General features: G+C 39.8%; 1 protein-coding gene across 5 annotated transcripts in view; it reads left to right on the top strand.

Annotated features, from left to right (window-relative positions):
• PDE4D (phosphodiesterase 4D) overlaps nt 1-24571 on the top strand; it is a 423549-nt gene that overhangs the window by 386079 nt on the left and 12899 nt on the right. For 4 of the 5 annotated variants that reach the window (XM_054397841.1, XM_054397842.1, XM_054397843.1 and 1 more), the window contains exon 7: nt 21232-21325. In XM_054397841.1, the coding sequence (XP_054253816.1) occupies nt 21232-21325 (94 nt within the window). Of the gene's footprint in view, nt 1-14544; nt 14593-21231; nt 21326-24571 lie in introns of those variants that run through there. The other variant, XM_054397846.1, reaches the window with a different exon arrangement.

The raw sequence follows: 24571 nt of genomic DNA, 5'->3' as shown, positions 1-24571 counted from the left end.
ATAGGAAAATTGAGATGTTTAAAGCCATTTGTTTTTTTCCATGCAGTAAGAAAGGAACAAGTTGAATTTCTTACAAACATACTTTTGAAAAAAATTCCAGTTTCTCTTTTTGTGATATGTTAATATTAAGTATTTTTTTTCCCAGAGGAGCATTTTGATATTAGAAGAAATCACTTTCATTGCGTCTCTCATGTGAATACCTTTATGGATTTAGCACATGTTGTCTTGGAAAAGGCTTAAAATTCACTGTATTCTTATCCCATAATACAAATAACCTTAAAAAGTGTTAACCTTGATGTAAACTTTACTTAGGCAAATAAGCTGTAGAGAAGGCATCTGAAGTCACTGTAGCTGGGATAATATGTAAAAGTTTTTGGAATTCCTGTGCTGCAGGGCATGAGCAGTTAGGTGGAGCTAAGAGCACATATATCTCCATGGCTCAATATTCTTTATTGACAGCAGTATTCCTTTAACATTGGTGTTGCTTAATTTTAGGTGTATTATTGAAGCATTACGTCTCTCCAGTACCTCTGACACATTTACTTTTCTTAAATGCCTTTGAATGGAAAATCACTGCACAGCTGTGCTAAAGTAAGCATAGCCACATGAACAAGGTACATGTATTGAGGCCTTGGACAGCCAAGTCTAGTTGAGAGACATCCCTGCCTGTGGCAGGAGGGTTGGAGCAGGTGGTCTGTGAAGCTCCTTCCAACCTAAGCCATTCTATGATTCATTTCCACAGGGCTGCTTTCTATCACCTCATCTCCTAGTCTGCATTGATAATGAGGATTGTTCTGGCCCAGGTGCAGAACTCTGCACTTGCTCTTGTTGAGCCTCATGAGGTTCACCTGGGCCCACCTCTCCAGCTTGTCCAGGTCCTTCTGGATAATATCGTGTAACTCTGGTGTATCAACAACAGCACTCAGCTAGGTATCATCTGCAAACTTGCTGATGGTGCACTCGATCCCACTGCCTATATAAAAACAGCTTGCATAAATACGATGTTGTAACAGTGTAAGAGCTGAAATCCCCCTCCCACACCAACAATAACCAGGCTAGCTCAGTTTGGAAGCAAATGAAATCTGTATTTACAAGCAAAACTACAATCTATCATGAAATGTAATGAATATGTACAAATATACACTATTCACAACATTTACAAATATGTACAATCAACATAAAAACACAACCAAGCCCCCTTTGCTTCCCCCTCCCTTCAAGGTGCTGTGCTTCTTCCCCAAGGGGCTTTTCCCCAAGGGGCCTCCCTTCACAGCCAGAAGGAATCACCCCAGACCCCCGTGGCAGAAGGCAGAGAGTCAAGAGAGGCTGTTAGACTTAGCTTGTCAAGGTCAGTGTGCAGGTTGGTTATCTTCAGCCAGAAAAGAGAAGAAGCAGGCAGACGGAAGCCGAGCAAGCTGAGACTGCCCAACTGCCCAACCTTGTTTTGAGCAGAGATTCCTAAACATTTCCATCCAATGGAAGTGTTTAGAATAATCACTGTTTTGCTTTCTTACACCCAATAGTGATCCATTTACATTCTTTCACTTTCCTTCTCAAACTTTGTGAAGAAAAATTGAAAAGACAGTCTTAAAACAGTCACAGATATATTTCTGCATATTAAGTAGATAAGAAAAAAACAAATCACGAAACCTCAGTTCGCTCCAGATTCTCTGAGCTCATGTCCAGTGCAAACTAAGCACATATTTGATTTGTGTGCTAGCATCTTTTATAGATACGGAGAGGAACTTAGAGAAAAACAGTTTGATGTCTGTTGAGAAATATGCTGTTATGATGAATTAACTGGAGTAGATATTTCTGCTAACATTGCAATAATTTAAGCATGATTTTCAAATATGTTGCATTAAACCTGGGATATTTGTCTGAAGGATTTCCAGGCCAGAAGTATGAACAACTCTCATCTGTTTCTCAACTTCTCCCATTGTAGTGACGACATATTGTATGTTTGTGTCAGTATGCTGTGGGTACGTTGACAAATGTGTAGAAGTAAGATATGTATTGTATTTTTATGATGTGAAATCACGTATATGTGTGTGTGTATATGTATATATGTGTGTGTGTATGTGTGTGTGTGTAATATATATATACATATACATCTCCATTTGTATCTAAGTAAGAGTAAAGTATATTTTTTTAATACTGTTTTTTAGGGAAAATTTTGAAAAGCCTTCTGTGGGCATTGGGTACCCTTCTCAATGGATGAAGCCACATGATTGTGGTTACACACTTCATTCTGTCAGTTGCCAGGCAGGATAGAGAGATAACCACCTGAGCTATTCATCACTGTTAGGGTGACTGCCTATTCGTATCTACCGTCATAACTGCATCTGTCGTCATACAAGATCCAGTTTCCTCTGATCTAAATTAGCTTTTAGCAGTAGTTTCTTCCTCCTTTCCTCCCCCCCCTTTTTTTTTTTTTTTTTGGTAATATACATCACTTTGACAACATTATGAGGAAAGTAAATAGCAGAATATTGTAAACAGAAAAATACTTGTTGAAATTAAATTCCATTTATTGCAGATTTTGGGGGTTTTTTGAAGCCAATACCGAAGTTCAAAATTCGTGGACCACATTGTGGTATTTCTGGTCTGAAAAACATTTAATGTTAATTCATAGCTACTGCCTATATTACCGCTAGAGGGCAGTAAATACAAGCACTGAACTGTGTTTTACCAGAAAGGTAGGGGGGTTTATTATTTGTTTTTTGTTTTGTTTTTTAAATTAATAAAGAAGTCTACTTTTTCATTAAACAGCTCAGTTTCCTGGGTTGGGTTTACTACATATTTCCCCTAAAAAAATTCAGAAGAATGTTTTCTCCTCAGTCTGTTCAGCAACATAAAATGAATGGGAATTACATATTCTGAAATAAAAAAAATCCGTAAAATTATATAACTTAGGCTATTCCATAGTGTTTAATGTCTGTAATTATGGCAAGAAAGAGGCTACAAAGAAAGCCTTTTAAAAATGTACTGTGGTTAGGAACCTTAAAGCTGAGACTCTTTCAGAAGTGTTAGGGATTTGTTTCAATTTACAGCCATTCATTGTGAGCTCATCTCTGTCAGGACAAGACTCAGTTTTGTCTCCACCCCTGATGCTCATCTGGTGTGTGGCAGCTGATAGTTGTAGCTGGAACAACCCACATTTGTAAAATTCCTGATTTTTCAATTTTTTTTCTTTTAGTTCTACATTTTTTTCTCTTTCCAGTCAGGGAGTCTGGGGTCCAACCCTGAGAAGTTTGATGTTTGGCTGATTGTTTCCTTGTCCCTAGCTTCTTCCTTCAGAGAAGTTTTGGGCTTTGGCTTTGTTGAGCCTATCCATTCACCCTTGCTTGGTGGATGAAATGACCATTTTTTTTTTGCTGTGGTCTTCCAGCACTGAGCAGACTTTCTGGTTTGTGGGAAGGCTTTCTGCTAGGGTATGTGCAAGCATAAATGCCAGATGGAGTTGGCTAATGCTGTGAAAACACTTATGTTTGTGACCATTAGGAGTTGAATTTGATATGGGTAATTTTTGCTGTTCCCTGGTGTTTTTAGGTTACCCTAAAAGTGGGTTTTTTGCATCTTCAGTCAGGCTTCTTACTTGGGTCATGAGATCTTCAGGATGTCTGTTCCTGTTTGTAAAGCATATGACATTGAAAACTAAAATCAATGAAGCATATGGCTGTCTTCTTCTTTGTTTTACTTTTTGCTGCTCACTAGGCAATATGCACAACATCCGACACATTCGTATTCAGAACTGATGCTTACGCATCTCTTTTAAGGTTCCTAGTGCAGCTTTGTAGTCAATCCAGCATTGCAGCTGAGAGCTAAAATTCACTGTTCTCCAGCATTCAAAACCAAGGAGACTTCTACTGAGTGTCCTGTATTACCTATCACCAATTTATGGAAGGAAGGACCAAGATGTTAAGGATCCTGTGGGACAGTTCAAAAGTGCTGCAACTGAATCAAGAAAGTGGCCCCTCAGTCTTTGTCCTATCCTTTCTCTCAAGCCTGAGCTATTGCCATCTTACTTTCCTGTTGGATGAACCTTCAGGAATCTTTGCTTACTAACAAAAGTAACACAGATACTGTATTTCAGAGGGTCAGGGTTTCCACTGGACTTCTGAGGATGTAATTCTTATCCTTGTCAGTAATGTGTATCAGAAGCCCTATTCTGGATCTCGGGTTAAAATGAGGCTTCCTTTAATGGCTAGTATTCCATAGATCTGGTCTGTATGCTGCTCAGTGTTTTACAAGATACCAGTCCTTCTGGCAAGTTGTGATCTTTGATATGACAGATAAATAAAAGGATTAAAAGCCTCACTAATGTTGGTGAAATCTGCATGCCTTTGCATGCACTTGGCATAATTAAAAAACAAACAAGTGAACAAAAAGCCCAACCAAAAACCTCCAAAAGGCAACTCAGGGCTCAGTGTTGGGACCACTTCTATTTAACATCTTTATTGATGACCTTGATAAAGACATAGAGTGTGTCATCAGTAAGTTCACAGATGACACCAAGTTAGGTGGGAGTGTTGATCTGCATGATGGTAGCAAGGCTCTACAGAGGAACCTGGATAGATTGGATCAATGGGCCAATGCTAATGGGATGAGCTTCCACAAGGCCAAATGTCAGGTCCTGCACTTCGGTCACAACAACCCCAAGCAACACAACAGGCTTAGGGAAGTGTGGCTGGAAAGCTGTCTGGCAGAAATGGACCTGGGGATTCTAATGGACAAGCAATTGAATATGAGCAAGCAGTGTGCCCAGGTGGCCCAGAAAGCCAATGGCATCCTGGCTTGTATTAGAAATGCTGTGTCCGGCAGGAGTAGGGAGGTGATTGTCTCCTTGTACTCTGCTCTCGCGAGGCCACACCCTGAGTATAGTGTCCAGTTTTGGGCACCTCAATACAAGAGAGATGTGGAGGTGCTGGAGCCAGTGCAGAGGAGGGCAACGAAGCTGAGAATAAATCTCGTGAAGCACAACTTGAAGGTTGTTTAGTTTGAAAAAGAGGAGACCAAGGGGAGACCTCATTGCTCTCTACAACTACCTGAAAGGATGTTGTGGAGAGGCTGGTGCTGGCCTCTTCTCACAGGCAATAGAACAAGAGGGAATGGCCTGAAGCTGTAACTGGATAGGTTTGGACTGAATGCTTGGAAAAAAATTTTCACGGAAAGAGTGGTCAGGCATTGGAATGTGTTGCCCTGGGAGGTGGTTGAGTCACCAACCCTGGATGTGTTTAAAGGTCGTTTGGATGTGGTGCTTGGGAATATGGTTTTGGGGTGAACCTTGTAGAGTAGGGTTATCGGTTGAACTTGGTGATCCTTGAGGGTCTCCTCCAACCTGAATGTTTCTATGATTTTAATACTTCACATTCTTGTTAAAGGGCAAAAAAAACTAAGTGAATAGGTTTATTTTTTTTCTGACTGCAGCAGTGGTACAGAGCTTTATAAAGAAGCAAAAAACAATTTTAAGGAGTGCTGACAGCTCCAGAAGTTTGCAAAGAGGTAGAGATAAGAACTTTTGAGGTAACTCATGGCAATCCTGATTTCATCACACACAGCTTTTAAATTCTTAAAGCGCTGCTTTCAAGCAGAGCATGGTTAAGGAAGATTTGTAAACAGCTTTGGAGATGGACAGGTTCTTTGGAAGGTAGAATTCTAGGAGAATGAGCGGTAGCAATAGGCAGGTTGAGTTGTCACAGGTTCATGGGGCCAATTGAATTACTGAGTCTCCTGTGTCTCTCTGATGACTAATTTGTATGTAACTGTAGAAGTATTGAACTCATTCACTTGTGCTTGACTAATATATTACATTTGACTAAACATATTTTTCAAAAAGACTGCTTTTCTTTATTTGGAAACACCAATAAGAGAATATACCTCTTCACTGGTGGTCTATGCTAATTTAACAATTCTCCTTGTTAATCTATACTTCTTATTCATACTTTGAGCTTGCTTTATCTCAGTTGGCTTGAGGCAGTTTCAGCTGCCTTCCGTTGCTTCTTGTTTCTTCCTCAGTGCTAGTGAATCAGGTTTGGTATGCTGTATTTCCTCTTTGTCATGGTTCTACACAGTAGCCATAATTTTGTTAAGTTAAACAGTCTTTTTTCTTGCTTATGAAACCTTTTCTCTATCCCCCAAATATTATTTGTATTTTTTTTTCCTAGATGCTCATTGCATTTAGTGAAAGATAAATCTAGCAGGTGATGAATCCCCTTGCATTCTAGCTGCTCCTCGGAGATTAGAGTGACTAGGGGTGGCTGGAGTTACCTCTTAATAGCTATGGCAGTTTGATGCTGTGACTGCAGGCCCAGCGGCAGATGCACAAGCAGGCTGTCTGGTGTAGGCCCAGCCACATTCAAAAGCAGCAGTGGGGCACATGAAGAGCGTGGTTTATTTACATGCCACACACATGGATTCCTTAAGGGTGCTGGTGACAAACACTGAGGTACAGACTGGCTCTGATGCTCTAAAATACAATTGTAATTACAAACTTAAATTTCCTGGGGAATAACTCAGGTGTAGCCATCATCACAACTCTTACCCAAAGGGCATCCCTTCTGAGGGAGCGGGTAGGAGTACAAACTCCTCAATCTGTCTGTGCCATTTGGCATAGTAATTTTCATTCCTACTTTGGATACAAAACTGGGGCAATATATCTACCATTGTGTACAATGCAAAGATCAGGACTGGGTCAAGCCATTGTTCCATTATCACTTGCAGAAGCACGTAAGCTGTTTTCACCGTCACTGTAAAGAAGTTTCTCTTCATGTTGAGGTGAAATCTTCTATGTTCAAGTTTGAACCCATTGTTCCTTGTCTTATCACTGTGAACCACCGAAAAGAGCCTGGCCCCCTCCACTTGACACCCACCTCTCAGATATTTATACATATTGATGAGATTCCCTCTTGGTCTTCTCATAGAATCATAGAGTCATAGAATCATAGAATCAACCAGGTTGGAAGAGACCTCCAAGATCATCCAGTCCAACCAATCACCCAACCCTACCCAACCAACTAGACCATGGCACTAAGTGCCTCATCCAGTCTTCTCTTGAACATCTCCAGTGACGGCAACTCCACCACCTCCCTGGGCAGCCCATTCCAATGGGCAATCACCCTCTCTGTGAAGAACTTCCTCCTAATATCCAACCTGTACCTCCCCTGGCACAACTTGAGACTATGTCCTCTTGTTCTGGTGCTGGTTGCCTGGGAGAAGAGACTAACGCCCACCTGGCTACAACCTCCCTTCAGGTAGTTGTAGACAGCAATGAGATCACCCCTGAGCCTCCTCTTCTCCAGGCTAAACATCCCCAGCTCCCTCAGCCTCTCCTCACAGGCTTTGTGTTCCGGACCCCTCACCAGCTTTGTTGCCCTCTCTGGACACGTTCCAGTACCTCAACATCTCTCTTGAATTGAGGAGCCCAGAACTGGACACAGGACTCAAGGTGTGGCCTGACCAGTGCTGAGCACAGGGGAAGAATAACCTCCCTTGTCCTGCTGGCCACACTATTCCTGATCCAGGCCAGGATGCCATTGGCTCCTCCTGGCCACCTGGGCACACTGCTGGCTCATGTTCAGCCTACTATCAACCAGCACCCCCAGGTCCCTTTCTGTCTGGCTGCTCTCCAGCCACTCTGTCCCCAGCCTGTAGCGCTGCTTGGGGTTGTTGTGGCCAAAGTGTAGAACCCTGCACTTAGCCTTGTTAAATCTCATTCCATTGGCCTCTGCCCACCCATCCAGCCTGTCCAGGTCCCTCTGCAGGGCCCTCCTACCCTCCAACAGATCAACATCTGCTCCTAACTTGGTGTCATCTGCAAACTTACTGATGATGGACTCAATTCCTTCATCTACATCATCAGTAAAGATACTGAATAGGATGGGGCCCAGCACTGATCCCTGGGGGACACCACTAGTGACTGGCTGCCAGCTTGATGTGGCACCATTCACCACCACTCTCTGGGCCCAGTCCTCCACCCAGTTCTTGACCCATTTCAGAGTGAATCTGTCCAAGTCACGAGCTGCCAGCTTGGCCAGGAGTTTGTTGTGGCAGACAGTGTCAAAGGCATTGCTGAAGTCCAGATAGACTACATCCACAGCCTTCCCCGCATTCACCATGCAGGTAACCTGATCATAAAAGGAGATCAGGTTGGTCAGGCAGGACCTGCCCCTCCTGAATCTATGCTGGTTGGGCCTGATCCCTTGGCCATTCTGCAGGTTCTGTGTGATTGCCCTCAAGATGACCTGTTCCATAACCTTGCCTGGCACTGAGGTCAGGCTGACAGGTCTGTAATTCCCTGGCTCCTCCTTCCAGCCCTTCTTGTGGATGGGCATCACATTGGCCAGCCTCCAGTCATCAGGGACCTCTCCAGTGAGCCAGGACTGCTGATAAATGATGGAGAGTGGCTTGGCCAGCTCATCTGTCAGCTTTCTCAGCACTCTAGGATGGATCCCATCTGGTCCCATGGACTTGTGAGGATCCAAGTGGTCCTTACTGCTTCCTCCTGGATTACAGGGGGACTATACTGGTCCCTGACCCAATCTGCCAGTTCAGGAGGCCAGTTGTCCTGCAAACAACCTGTCCCAATATTGAAAATTGAGGCAAAGAAGGTGTTAAGTACCTCTGCCTTATCCTCATCTTTTGTTATATTCCCCTCTGCATCCAATAAAGAATGGAGGTTGTCCTTGCCTCTTCTTTTGCCATTAATATATTTGTAGAAATATTTATTATTCTCCCTTATGGCAGTGGCCAGTCTAAGTTCTAAATGGGCTTTTGCCTCTCTAATTTTTTTTTCCTACAAGACCTAGCAACATGCTTAAACTCTTCCTGGGACACCTCCCCTTTTTTCCAAAGGTGATACCCCCTCTTTTTTTCCTTTAATTCCTTTAGAAGCTCCTTGCCCATCCAGTGTGGCTGTCTCCCTCGTCGGCTCCTCTTCCAGCACATTGGGACAGCCTCTTCCTGCACCTTCAAGATTTCTTTCTTGAAGTAGGTCCAGCCTTCCTGGACCCCTTTGTTTTTAAGGGCTGTTTCCCAAGGAACTTTCTGAGTTAGTTCCTTAAATAAGCTGAAGTCTGCCCTTCGGAAGTCCAGTGTGGAGGGTTTGGTGATGCCCCTCCTGGTTTCACCATATATTGAAAACTCAATTATCTCATGGTCACTGGACCCCAGGCAGCCTCCAACCACCACATCTTCCACCAGCCCTTCTCTATTTGTAAATAGCAAATAGAGCTGCACCCCTGGTAGGCTCATGTAACAGCTGGAATAAGAAGCTATCCTCCATACACTCCAGGAAACTTCTAGACTGCCTCTTCTCTGCAGTGTTCAATTCCCAGCAGATGTCTGGCAGGTTAAGGTCACCCACGAGAACAAGGGCAAGTGATCTTGAGGCAGCCTCCAGCTGCTTGAAGAATAATAAATCAACCTCTTCTTCCTGGTTGGGTGGTCTATAACAGACTCCAACCAGGATGTCAGACTTGTTGGCCTTCCCCCTAATTCTTACCCATAGGGACTCAACCTGATCGTTCTTAGTCTCCACCTCCATGACATCCAGAGCCTCCTTAATATACAGGGCCACTCCTCCACCCCTTCTCCCTCTCCTGTCTCTCCTGAAGAGTCTGTAGCCAGCACTGATTACAGTGCTCCAGTTGTGAGAGTCATCCCACCACGTTTCTGTGATGGCGACAACATCATAGTTTTCCTTCTGTACCAAGGCTTCCAGCTCCTCTTGTTTGTTACCCATGCTGCACGCATAAGTGCACATACACTTCAGCTGGGCTGCTGCTCTTACCCCTGTCTCTGGCTTACCACCCTCAGCCTCCTTCAGTTCATCTCTAGTACTGCTGTGTTTAACTCCCACCCCTTCAAGCCTGGTTTAAAGCCCTTTCAACAAGCCCTGCCAGCTGGTATGCCAGGATCTTTCTCCCCCTCTGAGACAGATGTACCCCATCTGTTTCTAGCAGACCTGGAGCGGTATAGAGTTCCCCAAAATCAAAGAACCCAAAATTTTGTTGGTGACACTAGCCTCTGAGCCACTTATCAGGCATGATTTCCTGGTCCTTTCAGCAATTCCTACTTGTAACTAAGGGTATAGATGAAAAATTTACCTGTGCCCCTGATCCCTCTTTTCCCAGTGCCTTGAAGTCCCTTTTGATTAAGACTTCTGATATTGACCTCATCACTTCCCACCTGCATAACTAGCAAGGGATAGTAATCAGAGGGCTGTACTACATTAGGCAGCCTTCTGGTAACATCCCCCAGGGAGCCTGCAGACTACCTACGGGAGCGGTCCGGCCAGCATATGGAGCTCTCTGTTCCTTTCAGAAGGGAATCACTGATAACAATTACCTTTTTTTTTTTTTTTTTTTTTTTTGTGTGTGTGTGTACAAGTTCTGATGCGAGGAGGGGACTGATTTGCTTTAGTACAACCCCCCAGATGGTGTTACTTCTGCTTCCAGGATCACTTCACCCTGAACCTCTAGTGCCCCATATCTGTTGGGCAAGGGCTACTGAGGAGGTGAGGGGGGCTGGAAGGGGTTTACCTTGCCCCTTCTGACAGGCACCTGTATCCATTGTGCCCTGTTTCTTGGGTGACTTCCCTCTACTAAGGGGGTCTGCAGAGCCTGGTGCCACAAATCTACCTCCCTTTCACATTCCCTTATGGTCCTTAGTCTTTTTGTTTGTTCACCCCTCAGGCGCCGCTTGCCGCGTGGCAGGGAGCAGGCTCCCGGGGAGCTTTCCGCGGCTGCCCTCGCGCTGAAACGCCCGTCTCGCGCCAGTTGGTGCTTAAATTTCACGCGGTTCCCGGGAAACGCCTCTCAGTCACGGCGGCAAGCTCCCTGAGCAGGCGCGCTGGAGGGCAGCCCCACCGGTCCTGCTCGTGTCTTGGGGGGGTCCTTCCGCCCTCAGAAAGCCCCAAGACTAAATAGCCCCAGGGATCTCAGTCTCTCTTCACAGGGGAGAGGCTCAAGTCTCCTTACGATCCTCGTGGCTCTCCGTTGGATTCTCTCTAGCAGTCCTCTGTCTTTCTTGAACTGGGGAGCCCAAAACTGGATGTAGTATTCCAGGTATGGTCTCTCCAGGGCGGAGTAGAGAGGTAGAAGAATTTCCCTAGACCTGCTGGACACACCTTTCTTGATGCACCCCAGGATCCCATTGGCTCTCTTGGCCACCAGGGCACATTGTTGTCCCATGGAGAACTTGCTGTCCACCAGCACTCCAAGGTCTTTCTCTGTGGAGCTGCTTTCAAATGCCCTAAAACAATCCAAGAATATTACGTGTTCAAAGGTATAAAATTGTATTGCCTGATATTAATTACTATGTTATAATTCTTTATCAAGCAAATGCCTAGAATACATGTATTTCAACTTTGCTTTTTTTTTTTTTCCTAACCCAGAGCTAATTTGTTAAGTGGCCTGAAGTTACCCAGCCATCCTGCTTTCAAATTTTAATTGGCACAAAATTAACATTTCTTGCAGTCTTCCAAAATTTGCTGAAATGGAACGTCCCAACTCCTGGGATCTCTGCCACCTCTTTTTACAACTCCTGTGGAGAAAATTTTCCAGGCTTGTTAGATTAAATAATGGCTAACATTTCTGGTGGGTATTAAGGGACTTCATCTTTCTGCCTTTCCAAGGTCATTGTCTTGATTCTTTCAAAACACACAACAATGCTCATTGAAAACTTCATTTTTTCTGAATTATTTTTTTACACAGTTACTTCAAATTACAGTTTTCTCTTTTCCATATTCTGTGGTTCATTGGAACCATTGTAGGAGCTGTCACTGTTCGCTTCTTCCATGTTTTATCACCATGTGTGTATGTAAGATTTTCCCTTTCATATTACTGGATTTCCACTTATCTGTAACTTCTGTTTTCCCTTATCTTGAATTGCTCTGTGTATTCAGTTGTGTATGGCAGCTATTTGTTGTACTCTCATCTGTCCACTATAATCTCATTTAAAACTTATGCCAACCTGGGAATTGAGGATGAAAATCAACCAAAATGGTAGTTTCATGAGCTTGAGGCTGTGGTTCTCAAAAATTATAGAAATTAGTAATATGCTGTCAATTTTGGCTGTAATCTCCTCTTTTCAGTGTAGTTAATATGCCACTAAAATGAATTTCTGTTGCCCATGTACATTTGGGGATATTTTTTCCTGGTTTTACATCAAAACTATCTATGTAATAACTCTATAAAATGCCATCCTTCAATAAATTCAGTAAATTACAATTCAGTAATTCTTATGGATGTATCTATTTCATACAATGCTGAGGAATAAAAAGATTCAAGGGAGTTTTTTTTTTTAATGCATGCTAAGCAGTTAGAGTAATTTACACAGCAGCTGTATTAGATATTCCTTATCTGAAGTAAGTTCTGTGCTTTTTGAGACAGTTATTAATAAGATTGAAGGAGGAACCAGCCTTTAAAGTAAGAAAGTAGAAGTGATTTAAACTTGTTTTTCCAATGGCTGTTTGTACCCAAACTTCCATACTCACAGGCTTCACTTCTTAAGTAGCCAGAAGTATAGTGGCTGTTATTTTACCATTTTCTAAGTTGTGATTGAAATCACCTCTTGAAGGGAGGCAGCATATTTTCGGTTTTCAATGTTGATGCTGGTAGGTGGCAGCAGTGCTCTCTAGCAGTTGATCAGAAAACAGTGCAACACAGAGATAAGCTTCTTCTATTCTGTATTACAAAGCTGAGCTGCAGTAATAAAGAGAAATATTTTCTGGAGATACTTTTTAGACTACTCTCATGTCTTGCTGAGTCTCTAATAACCCAGATATGCTTTCAGAATTTAACTGTTTAATATTAATCTGTTTACAAAGATCCAGAACTGGTGTAATTGCACATACGGTAAAGAAAATGCATAATTCCTGTGTTCATTCACGTTTTTTATATTGCTTATTTTAAGGAAAATTATTTTCCATGGGAAATTATGTAAGTGCTGGATGATCAATGTTGACTGTATCTAGTTGGCACATTGCTGTACATTTCTCTCCTGTAAGCAAGATATTTGTTAACATCATATTTTACCCTATTGATTTTTGCAGGTTCGATTGTTTTTCAAGCGCTTAGTGCTACAGACATTGCTGTGTAGCATCATGCAGAGAAGTAGAAACCACTTTAGGCAAAACCTGCCTTATGACTGACCATCTTGCAGTGAATCAGCAGTGTGGGCTTAGGCTGAACGCTGCACCTTGTTCAGCTTGTCCTTACAATACCTCCTCAGTGTCATATAGGGAAACCCAGCTTTCGATACAAAAAATACTCATATGCTGCAGTGGTGTGCGTGCCTTGCACAGAGAGGTGCAAGATAATGCTTTCCTCCTTTTAAGTTTTGATCTCTGAATGGCAGATAGTGGGATATAATATTTAATCCTCTGAGTCACCTCATTGACACACTCCACTTGCAATGAATCTTTTTTTTTTCCCTGTCATATATAGCTGTAATTGATTACACTAATCTGCCAAGGCAGAAAGGGCACAAATGTAATAAATACTGTGAGAATCTGAAAACTGTTATTATCTCATTTCTGTCTTCCCCATGGAAATTTAATGTTGACTTGGAATTGTAGGACAAAAGACTTGCTTTATCTTATAACTGTTTTCTACCTCTTAAAATAAAGCAGTATAAACTGGCAGACTGGCCCAATGGTCTCAGCAGATCAAATTTTAATCTAGATAGTATGAAAGCTATAAATATTTTCATTGTTTAAAGCCCAACAGTCTATCACAGACTGCTCAAGAAACCTGATAGCTATATTTCTGGTTGTTTTTTGTTTTTTTTTTTTCCTCCCCACCAAGATAAATACTTCCCTTCCCTATGAAAAATGAAAACCACTAGGCAATCCACATGAATATACGCAACACTAACTGCTGGAATGGTGTATCCATTGAAGAGAGCTGGTAAATGATGCTGAAATGAGGAAACGTTAACCCAATTATTTTTGAATGGCAGGTGAATGCTGCAGTCAGGGATGCCATTATTAAATGGCATTTGCTGTAAAGAAAAAAAATACCCTGTGCCTAGGAGAGTTCCCAGCACTGGCCAGTGGGAAATTACATCATGTCACAAGCCCCTTGGATTTATATCTTTCAGGATGACATGATTGGCTGCTAGTTAGGCTCTGTGGGAGGGATTACTGGCACTGTTTGTGGCTTCCCCTTCAGATCCTTATTTGGTAGCTGTTGACAGAGCAAGTCTTTCCAGCAGCTGAGCATCTTGACATACATTATTCATTACGTCCCAGTGTTCAGGAAATATGCATATCCCTAGCTCTTCAGATATTTCTTCATCTTGTACAATATGTCTCTTCAATGTTGCCTCTGAATGCTTGGAGCTTTACAAATGGCATTTATACAATCAGAAGAACATGCGGTTAGATTTCATTTCAGCATGCCTCCTGTGCAGAGAGTTGCTGAGAACCTGAAGATCAGCAAAAAGCATTAGGAGAGAAAAGAAAGAATTTTTGTTCTTCTAAATCTTGCACAGAATCAGATAACAAAGAACTCATTAACTTTGACTGGGAAAAAATAAAAAATGCCTGAGGCAAACTATTTACTCTCAGTTTCTTGGGGCTACATAAAGGTAGGATTTTATTTTTACCTTTTAAGAACCTTGGTTTGTGATGCATGATTGCATGATCACTGGATAGTGTGAGTGTTTGCTTGGTGATACGTCTATGAGTATTCTGTGTTACTCTTCCCCTCACTTTTGTAGTGGGGGAACAGGCAAGTTAGCCCTTGCGCTAAACCATTACTAAAGTGAAAAATCAAAAAAGCAAGCCTTTGTTCAGTAAAGAGAATGAACTGCACACTGTACAGCCTTTCTTAGAAAGTGTACTGAGACTTCTAAAATAATGTTGCTTCAGAGGATAATCAGATCAAGTCCAAAACCAGAGAAATTCAGAAGAGTTTTGTGTTCTTCTAGAAAAAAATGTAATTCTAGATATTAAAAAAAAATTTAAAAAATAAAAACTACAACAACTCACCTCAAGCTTAAGGTACCATACAGTAGGACAGAGCATGAGTGAAGAAACTGAGGGTAATGGGTGAATGCTGAGCAAATGTGAAATTATCAATAGTATATCCCAGCAGTATTTTTTGGTAGCTTCTCTGTCTGTGAGCACTTAATTGATTAGACCATTGGATGTTGTCATCCTCTAATATTGATCTATGTTATTACATGAAGTAGCTTGAAACTGCAATATTGCTAGAAAATAGAATTAAATAAGCTTTATCTCTTGTTATGGAAAAGTTTTGCACCAAGGAATTAATATGCCTGTCAGTGTACAGAGGTGAAATTCACTTATTAGAAAACCATGTTTGGACATTTAGTCCTACTTAGTGTATTTGTGCTTAGAAGGAAAAAAGAAAAATATGCTGCCTTTATAATTGTTAGCAATCATGTAAAAAAATAAAAATAAGAACCAAAATAAACAATATCCTATCTTTAACATAAAATAATTGTCCCAAGTCACCCTGTTCCGAAGAAAATTCTGATATCTCCTAAGCCAAATAATGCAAGTGCTGAATTTGATGACTAAAAATAACGGAGGCAGTATGTTCATATATGACTGAATCTCTTTGGTTTGCTTGTAAAAATACATTTATCATGGATTTTTTTTCTTTTTTTAACAGAAATGTAAAAACATCAATAGGTCATTGTGTCTGATTAGGTCATTGTGACTATTCTCTGCTAATGCAGACTTATTACAGTGTATTCTCAAAGATTTGATAAGTCATCTGTGAAGAAATTGGATCCCATTATGCTTGTTAGGTGAATCTTTTTCTCTTTCACCAAAAAATAGGATGAAATTACTTTCCATTCAGATAAAAGAGAGGTATTTATTGTAATTTACTTGGAAGTATTTTCTGCTTTTCCAGGCAGATGCTGTCATGCTCCTAACCAGAAAAATTCAATCATCAGTCTTAAAATTGTTTATCTTTACTATTTAGCCTTTAAAATTGGTAGATGTTTTTTTCACAAAAAAGTTCAGCAAAGTACATGGTCTCTGCAATTGGTTACCCAAGAGGAGGAAAAGTCCTCTGTATACACAGTGTCCTATACGGTAAGCAGACAGTGATTTTAGTTAGGAAGCCGAATAGTACTTGAACAGATTTCAAGTACTTGAAATTTTAGTACAGCACTTTTTTGAGTTCATGGTATACACATTAAAAGAAAAATGTGGACAGGTAAAGATTTCTGCTTTTATGACATTCAAAATAATGATTTAGAGTATTTATAAAATGCTAAGAATGAAACATGTTAGTATCTAATGATTATATGTTTTGCCTGTATTTATACATTTCTGTAATTTCTGTGTGCTTCAGACTGTATTTTATTATCTTGTGTCAGTTATATTTTGGAGAATAGCTTTCACTGAATATCTTTCCTTGAAACAATAAGCACCACTATCACAATGCCAGGCTTAGAGATATATACCTCATTACAGCATATATTTAAAAATCAGTTTATGACCTTGATACTGATTAAACAGATGGGCTTCTGACCCAAATCTTGCATATGTTTGTGTACTATGAATGCTGTTAAAATCAAAGATATTTTTACATTGATAAGCAATACAAACATTAATTTTAACTTGGACTATTTTAAGTTCCTTGTCCTATTTAGGTAGAGTACAAGACTTTTCAAATCCAGTTGTTTTTGTTTTGTTTTGTTTTTCTTGAGTTACAAACATCTCTTTTAAAAATAACATTGATAGATATTTCAGGAACTAAATATAATGATATAAGTTTAACATCCGAAGTATTAAATTGGTATTAAATGAATATATTTGATTCATGTAAGCTTTAACAAATGTTACCTGGAGAAGGAGGCAGCCAGAAAGGTTGAAAATGGGATTTGTTGCCATTTGGGCTTAGGAGCCAGGGCAATGAAAGGCTCCAGGTGTTCTTTAGCATTTTGATTCCAGCCTTCACTGGGCTTGGAGCTTGATTAACACTCAAACTAAACGACAGGCAGGATGGGGCCCTTTGGTCTATGGACCACATTGTATTCCTGCCTTCAGTTTTTGTGCTGGTACCAAAGACTGTAGTGGAAGCAGCCTTCTTACAGTCCTTGGGATACAGCAGATCATGGATTCGGGAACAGAAAGCCTGGGTAGAAGAGGCCTTACCAGGACAGGACATCTGTACTAAGGATGGTTCTGCATACCTCTTCTTCCAAGACAACAGACTGCATGGTGCATATTTAGCTTTTTGATACTGAGTCAAGAACTTCATGCAAAAAAATTGTTCAAAAGTGTCATTAGCAAACACCATATGTATTAAGCATGCAGCCCAAACTTATTAATGGCTGTGAACTGACTCTAATTGGATATTTGGAGTTGAATTTGAAATTTATTTCTAGCATAGGCACAGATTGTATCAGTGCTCTGGTTACTATCTGGGAACATAGTTACTACAAAAGTTTATCTAATTTTTTTCTGTGTACCTTTGATGACATCAGAAAAGTATATATTAAAAAAAAAAAGAAAACCAGATATATTTATCCTAGGTTGACAGCAGTAATATATATTTAGAAAAATGCACATATTGGGCTCCAGCCCAGAAGGACCTAAACTACCAAGCTCAACCTTTTTTTGTAACATGTTTTTTGGAGGCAACTGCTATTTGGGAAACTCTTGTCTCATCAGCATATGCACTTTTATTCTCATTCATGTTCTTTGTGTATGTTCTCTTATCAGATTTTGTACAGTTTTGAAGAGAGGTAAAAATGCACATCTGATTTTGTCACTTTGGGAGATTTTCAAATGTTATTTGAATGTTGTGCCTGGGTTTGTGTTGTGGGTTGTCCACCCACACAGAGTAAATTAAATAAAATCTATATAAACAAATTTTAAAAGTCTGATAAGAAAATATATTATTAGGATTTTTTTTCAGGCAATACTTTGGCATCAGTATTCATCAGTGAAGAACTACATAGTTGGGTTAATGGACATTTTATAGGTTGTCCATTTCAAGGGGGAATTTCCTAGAAAATAGTCAAGGGCTGTGATATTCCAAAGGGATATGTGTCCCTTTTTCAATCTAACAATGCATAGTCTTTATGTGAGAAAATTTTTCTTTCTGAGGAAAAATACGATATGTGTATAGATCAGCCAAAAATGTCAACTTCTTTCCCATGCTGTATCATAATTAAAGTGTATGGAGTAAATGTTTATTATTAACAAGAGTTTTGATGCACGTGGTGGTGTGGAGTTGTTACTGTGGGAGGGGAATTTCAGCCCACCACACTACAACAACAATGCATTATGACTTACTTTCTTCAAGAGGGAAAGTATATGGCATTCAGAGGTTTTAAATTCTTATTTTAAATAACTTTAACATTTACTGTTAGTGACAAGCTGGTTTAATATCTTATTTGACTTGTTTTGAATAGAGTGCTAGAAGGTATTTCTGAGAGGATGAATGATGAGAGCATGGACAGTCTAGCCAAGTTTCAAGCACTTAAGAAGCAACTCACTAGATGACAGAAACAGTGGCTCACAGATGTAGCAGAACGTTCTGTTTGCATTGAGATTCTGTGGGAGCCATATGAGAGTTAGGGAGAGCTTCATTAAAAAGTAATTGCATGAGGATGTATAAATGTGGTAGAGTTGATGCACTTTGAAGCAGTCGCTATGTAAGGGTGCACTTGGGCCTGAATTAAATATTGGAGAGCTAAGTAAAATCAGGAAAATGTAGGGTCTTTGGATTTGATTTTTGTCTTAGAAAAATGATTTTTTTAAAGATTTTTTTTTTCCCGAAGAATAAGTTACTAAACATCAGAAGACTTAGTAACACACAGATATATTGAAACGGGGTATAATCAACAAAAATGCCTGAACATCTTGATCACTCTTCATCTGTCACCTTTTTTATTGACAAAGAAAATAATTGTTTTGCGTCAAAAGCTGCTGTTTGCATATGGTCTTCAACTTTATCTGCCTCAATGGTGATGACAGACATTAGGCTTTGTCACACATTTAGAAAATCAAAGCAATTCTCTAAACTGCTGCTCAGTCCAGATGTTTTCAAAATAAATATCAACTAAAGTCTTGCTTCCATGGCATCAACAACATGTGAAGGAGTATGAGGAAGTCACACTGCTGCAGTTCATCAAAGCCAAAAACTTCTCCAATTGAATTCAGAGTTAGCAGGATGACTTGCAGAATCTGGGGAACCTGTTTTACTGTACACCCATGTCCAGCAGCAACATAGACTGTTCTAGAAGTTTCATGCTAATGATTGAACTTTTATGTTGATAGTTTATGGGGTGAAGGGAGGTGGGAAGACAAGGCTTTGCATGAGACTAGTGGGTAACATGCCATGCACCTTCCATTTGTTGCAAATTCCATATGGAATTCTATACATAACATTTAATTTAAAGCTGCAGTTTCTGGATACTATCTGCAGGCAAGCCATTCCATGAGATCTTCAGGTTTTTGTGTAGATAATTCAGTTTCTAACCTTAGTGGTTAGAAAAAAGCATGCAAATGTGGCTTTAACATATGTTAAAAGCTCAAAGACGGGATTTAAAAACATACTTCTAGAGTTTCTGGACTCATCACTTTGCTGCTTGGCAAGCTCACCTTGCGTTTTTAACATTAGACATTGACAACAAACATCAGACCTCGACACGAAGTTTGATACTGGTTTCAGCAGAATACACACCCCTGTGGTTCGTAGTACACGTAGCTGTTTTTGCAGTCTGGTTCTAGTTTTCAGAAATGTGTGGAGCACTTGCTAGGACGCACATATGTTTGAGATCAAAGCTGAGTCTTTGGCTTGTAACTAAAGAAGAATTCAGTCTTTGTAGCTCAGGAGCTTCCTAAGCTGATGGCAAGTCAAGATGGCAGAAAAATGCATTGGATAATGATTAGAGAGTTATATTAAAGATATATGACACTGTGAGCAAGATGGTAATTTGTGACTTAGATTGTGAAGAAAATAACACCTTTCACTATCAAAGCCTCTTTGAAAAAAAGGCTTTGAGTCCAGTGGAATGGAAAAGAGATGGTTAATGTTTAGTCTAGTGATTTAACCCACACAGAAGAATAAATTGCCAATTTTCAACAGAGAGCAGTGTTTACAGGGATATGTGCTAATTGCTTGATGTAGTAGTTGTAACTGGGTGAACGGGATGAAAGCGGATTCTGAAAATGGCACAATAATTTGGCTTTGTTGAGAAACGATGACTGAGAAATCTAACAACAAAATGGTTTGTACAGTGGGAGGCAAAATTCAATAGTGACGGATGCTAATTTACATTGGGAAGAGTTGTCTGAACTGCCAATAAGTATGGCTGAACTCTATATGTTGATAATATTGAGGCAGAGATATAGTCAATGAAAATGCAGATAAGATAGCTAGATCTGTGTTGTGCGATAGACCTGTTGATCACAGTGCTGCTGCAAGTTCTGTAACCTTGGGGTCTACAAGAAACCAGGAAAGGCTCAATGATGAGTAACTAATCAATTATATATTTCATATAATATTAATATTCACTTCTGTCCTATGGAGTGCCTAAAGTGAGGAGGAGAAAAGAAGGTGTTTCCACAGATGGGTATTTTCTAGTCTGATGTTTCCTGCAGGCAGTGACAATTTTCTGAGATCGTGGAATGGGAAAGTTATTGTGCTGACGCAGTATGATTTAACTTAGAGACAACACAACCTGCTTCTATTCATATTGGTGTGTAGGAACCAGTAAGATATTTTGATTGTTCTAAGTAGTGCTATCAAATGTGTTTGAGCAGATTAATGATTAGAGGTAAGTGAAACTCGAAATACTACAAGATAAGTTGCAAAAAATGCTCAAATGGATAAATTTATGAATACGATTTTAAAAGCCTAGAGTAGGGGTCCTATGTTAAATGTGTATTTTTTATCTCCAAATTAAAAATGAAAAATCAAAAAGGCAGTAATATTATTTGTACTTATATGTATGTCTTGTAAGTTTTCAGTTATTAATAGGACCCTGTGCCATAGTAGTAGAATTGATATGGAGTATTTCAGGATGTTAAGAATTTACGTTGTCCAAATCTCAAGTAAGTTCCCAGGGTGAGAGCGATGTTGATTTTTGCTTTCATAGTTATCTTAGTTTGGTGTCTATCCTCTATGTCATGTTCTTTCTCCAACCATGAGCTGACTACATTTTCACATCTTAACTAAAACCAATCTTCATTGCTAACTTTCCTCTTTTTCATGTTGTTTTGTTTTCCAGTTTAAAAGAATGCTCAACCGGGAGCTAACCCACCTATCTGAAATGAGCAGGTCAGGCAATCAGGTCTCAGAGTATATATCAAACACATTCTTAGGTAAGATTATGATGGGAAATAACCTTTTTACCTTCTGATTTTTTTCTCTCTCTCTTGTGTTGCAGTAGAGCTTAAAAGCAAGTAGCTTTCTATATTAATTTCTATTTTCAGAAACTATGCATTTAGTATCTCACTGTTAGATCCATTTCCTGACATCACAGTTTGTGTGGTTTCCCAAAATTGCAGATAAATAGTCATATACACATTTTCAAGTAACATTAGAACTACTATATTGCTATTGTATTAAGAAATTCATATTTAAGGAATTAATTATACATTAAATTTTTTTTCTACCCTGTTTCCATTATGAAAGTTAACATAATGAGGATTCAGTGCACAAAAGTCACAAGTAACCTCTTAAAAGCTTGCAGCATGTAGTCCTCATAGTTTGGTATTCTCTGCTTGCATGTGAGTGGGTGGATGAATGTGAAAGTCAACATCTAAACAGACTTCTACCAGGAGAATTTATGTGGCTCAGGAGCTTGGCAGAGTATGTTTCCTCCTCTACAACTTTGCAGAAGGAAGTATATATCTATATATAGATACACAGAGAGAGTTGTGTGGGAGTTTTGTTGTGTTTTTGGGTTGGGTTGGGGTTTTTTTTTTGTTTGTTTTGTTTTGTTTTGCTAAAACTGGTGAAAATTAATAAAACCTGGTTCCACATGATTGATTTTGAACATGAAGATAAATATAAAACACTGCTCTCAAACATTTCAAGCAAAACAACATTCATTCATAAAGACTGTGCATATAAGGGGAGGTACAGTTGAATACATCTAAATTAGAATGAAAGGTGTTTTTAAAAGTGTTGGTCATATGTGTTAAGATATCTCTTGTTTTGTTCGTGTGAGGTACCATAGTTGGTGGTTTCTTGTATTTTTTGAAAGAAGTGGGTTTTAATAACGTTCTATCTTGCTTTTCACCATGTCCTAAATGGGTCACTGAATGTGTCTCCTTAGTTTACCCATTGTTGCAGTATCGTGCCTCAGCACTGCGGCACAGCACAGTTTCAGGCAGTGAGAAAGAGGTGAGCCTGTGTTATGGAGAAGCAGTATTGTACAGCTTCAGGAGCCCAGAAAGTCAGTGTATAGTTCCCTGACAAGATGACCCAGCTAGGGAGAAAATACTGATACACCATTTACTTGAAAACTTAAGGCTCATTTTGACTGGATAAGGAAATGCATTTGCCAGCCTTTCATGTAAGACCTCAGTTTTGAGCAGAAAGAGGCCTGGAAGGGCAATAATTTCTAAGTTACTGAGCCATGAGTACTGTGTTGTGGCTGCTTGAAAAACTATGATAGTTAAAATTTTAGGTACAAGAGGAATACAATGAGGAGAACGCCTCATCTACAGAATTATTGCTTAAATACATTATTTTAAAAATACGCAGTCTGAATATGTGGCTTCTGAATGAAAACGTGAAGGGAGAAAACATTCTCTCCATAGAAAATGTTAATGAGTCTAGTTAGTTAATTTGTTTTAAAATATATAATCTGTCTCCTGGACATGTACGGACTTTCATTTTTGAAAGTTATGAATGCGTCAAGATTAAACAGGTTTTTCCGTTGTTCCTAAAAGAAACAAAAGACTATTTTCCCAAGTAGGAATATATGACATCTTGTGAAGTATACATAATGACAGCAAATATATGCCTTATGTAAAAATTAAGGCTCCTACAGATATTATAATACGCAAGATTTTTATTTTTCAGTGTCATTGACCTGTTTTTCTCTGAAGGGAAAAATGTAAGAGAACCTACTAATAAGCACAGCACAACCAGGGTCAAAATGACAAACTCTGTTTTCTGGATATTCAGATGGGCTCAGGATCCTTTGCCCTTTGGGCTCTCAGTTACAAAAGCAGAGGCAGTCCCATGGAATTCCTCTGAAGATCTAGAGTCATTCAGACATTTTCTTTCACTTCAGTTAGTCTGATGGATCAGCTTATGAACTTCCCTTTGATAGGTCTAAACCTCGTGCATATGACCAAAACCATAAACATCAGACCATAAACACAAACCACTGCTCCTCATCTGTTGTCAGTTTGCACTAGTCAAGAGCTGCAGCACTCCGCCTCCCTCTTTTCTTGGTCTTCTGTATGAGGAGAGTGGTGAAATATGGCAGGGGCAGTCAGGGGGACCATGGTGCCACAGGCCAAAGCTTCGTGACATTTCTTAGCTGTGATTTCTTTGGAATTTAAGATCTCCAGTAAATTCAGCAGCTAAAGGGTAATTAAAATAAAAATAATGGGAAAAAAAAAAAGGAAGTGAAGAAACAAACACAATAGCCATCTGATAATGAAAAATGGACTTATGGACTTACTAGCCTCATCTGTTTTAAAAGTCTTTATTGAAAATTAGTATTGCAGGGAGGAAAAAATAGACATATGTTTTAAAGAGCCCAAAATGTCTTTTCTTCTTCTTTTTTTTTTTTTAATTTTTAAAGTTTTGCTAGTGTCATGTTAGAAACTGCTCTTCTGGATTTTCCTGGCTTTTCTCGAGTATTCCTTGAGGATGAGAAAAGATGCAATTACATTTCAGCAAAGAAGAGATGATTAGATGGAGTCCTTAAAACTCTACGTCGAAAATATACTGTGAATAAAAAGAACAAAACTTAATGCAAATTCCTAGCAGTGTTGGCAGGAGAGACTTCTGCTGCACCAACTTGGGTTACTTTGAGGACCACTAATGTCTGCAATGCTCCACACCCCTGTAATGTTTCTGTAGCAGTCAGCAGGCAATTGCCTAAATATACATTACTCAGTTTAATCCTTATCTAATGTTTTGCTGGTACCTACATTGATGAGGGATATGAATGGATGTCACTGCTTTTGAGGCAAAATCCTGCAGCAAAATGCTGAGTTTAGCAAAACAGTTCCTCTGTTGATATTACTTACTCTGGTTGGGACTTGCAGAAGAGCACTGCATTGCTGACATGATCTACTTGTGCATGCAAAGTTCTTGTAAATATGGCTGGCAAAAGGCTTCCTGAGTTGTCTTAAAACAAACAGGACCGGTCCTGAAGTATTGGCTCCTTCAGGTTCTGAAAATGTTTTGTAAAGATTTAGGTGAGACACTGTAGATTGGTTTTGAAATAGAATTTCAAAGTGTTTTTCCTAGAAAAGAGGAATTCTAAATTTTCTTAAAATCCAGAATTTCAGATTTCTGTTCAGTTGTATCCTTGTTTTTATAACAAAAGGATTGACCCACTCTACAGCACTATGGGTGCAGGAGAAGTGGTAATCAGA

The sequence above is a fragment of the Indicator indicator genome, chromosome Z, assembly GCF_027791375.1.
Source record: "Indicator indicator isolate 239-I01 chromosome Z, UM_Iind_1.1, whole genome shotgun sequence".
Lineage (NCBI taxonomy): Eukaryota > Metazoa > Chordata > Aves > Piciformes > Indicatoridae > Indicator > Indicator indicator.
Note: the sequence above shows the minus strand (reverse complement) of the source record. Positions and strands in the feature narration are given on the sequence as shown.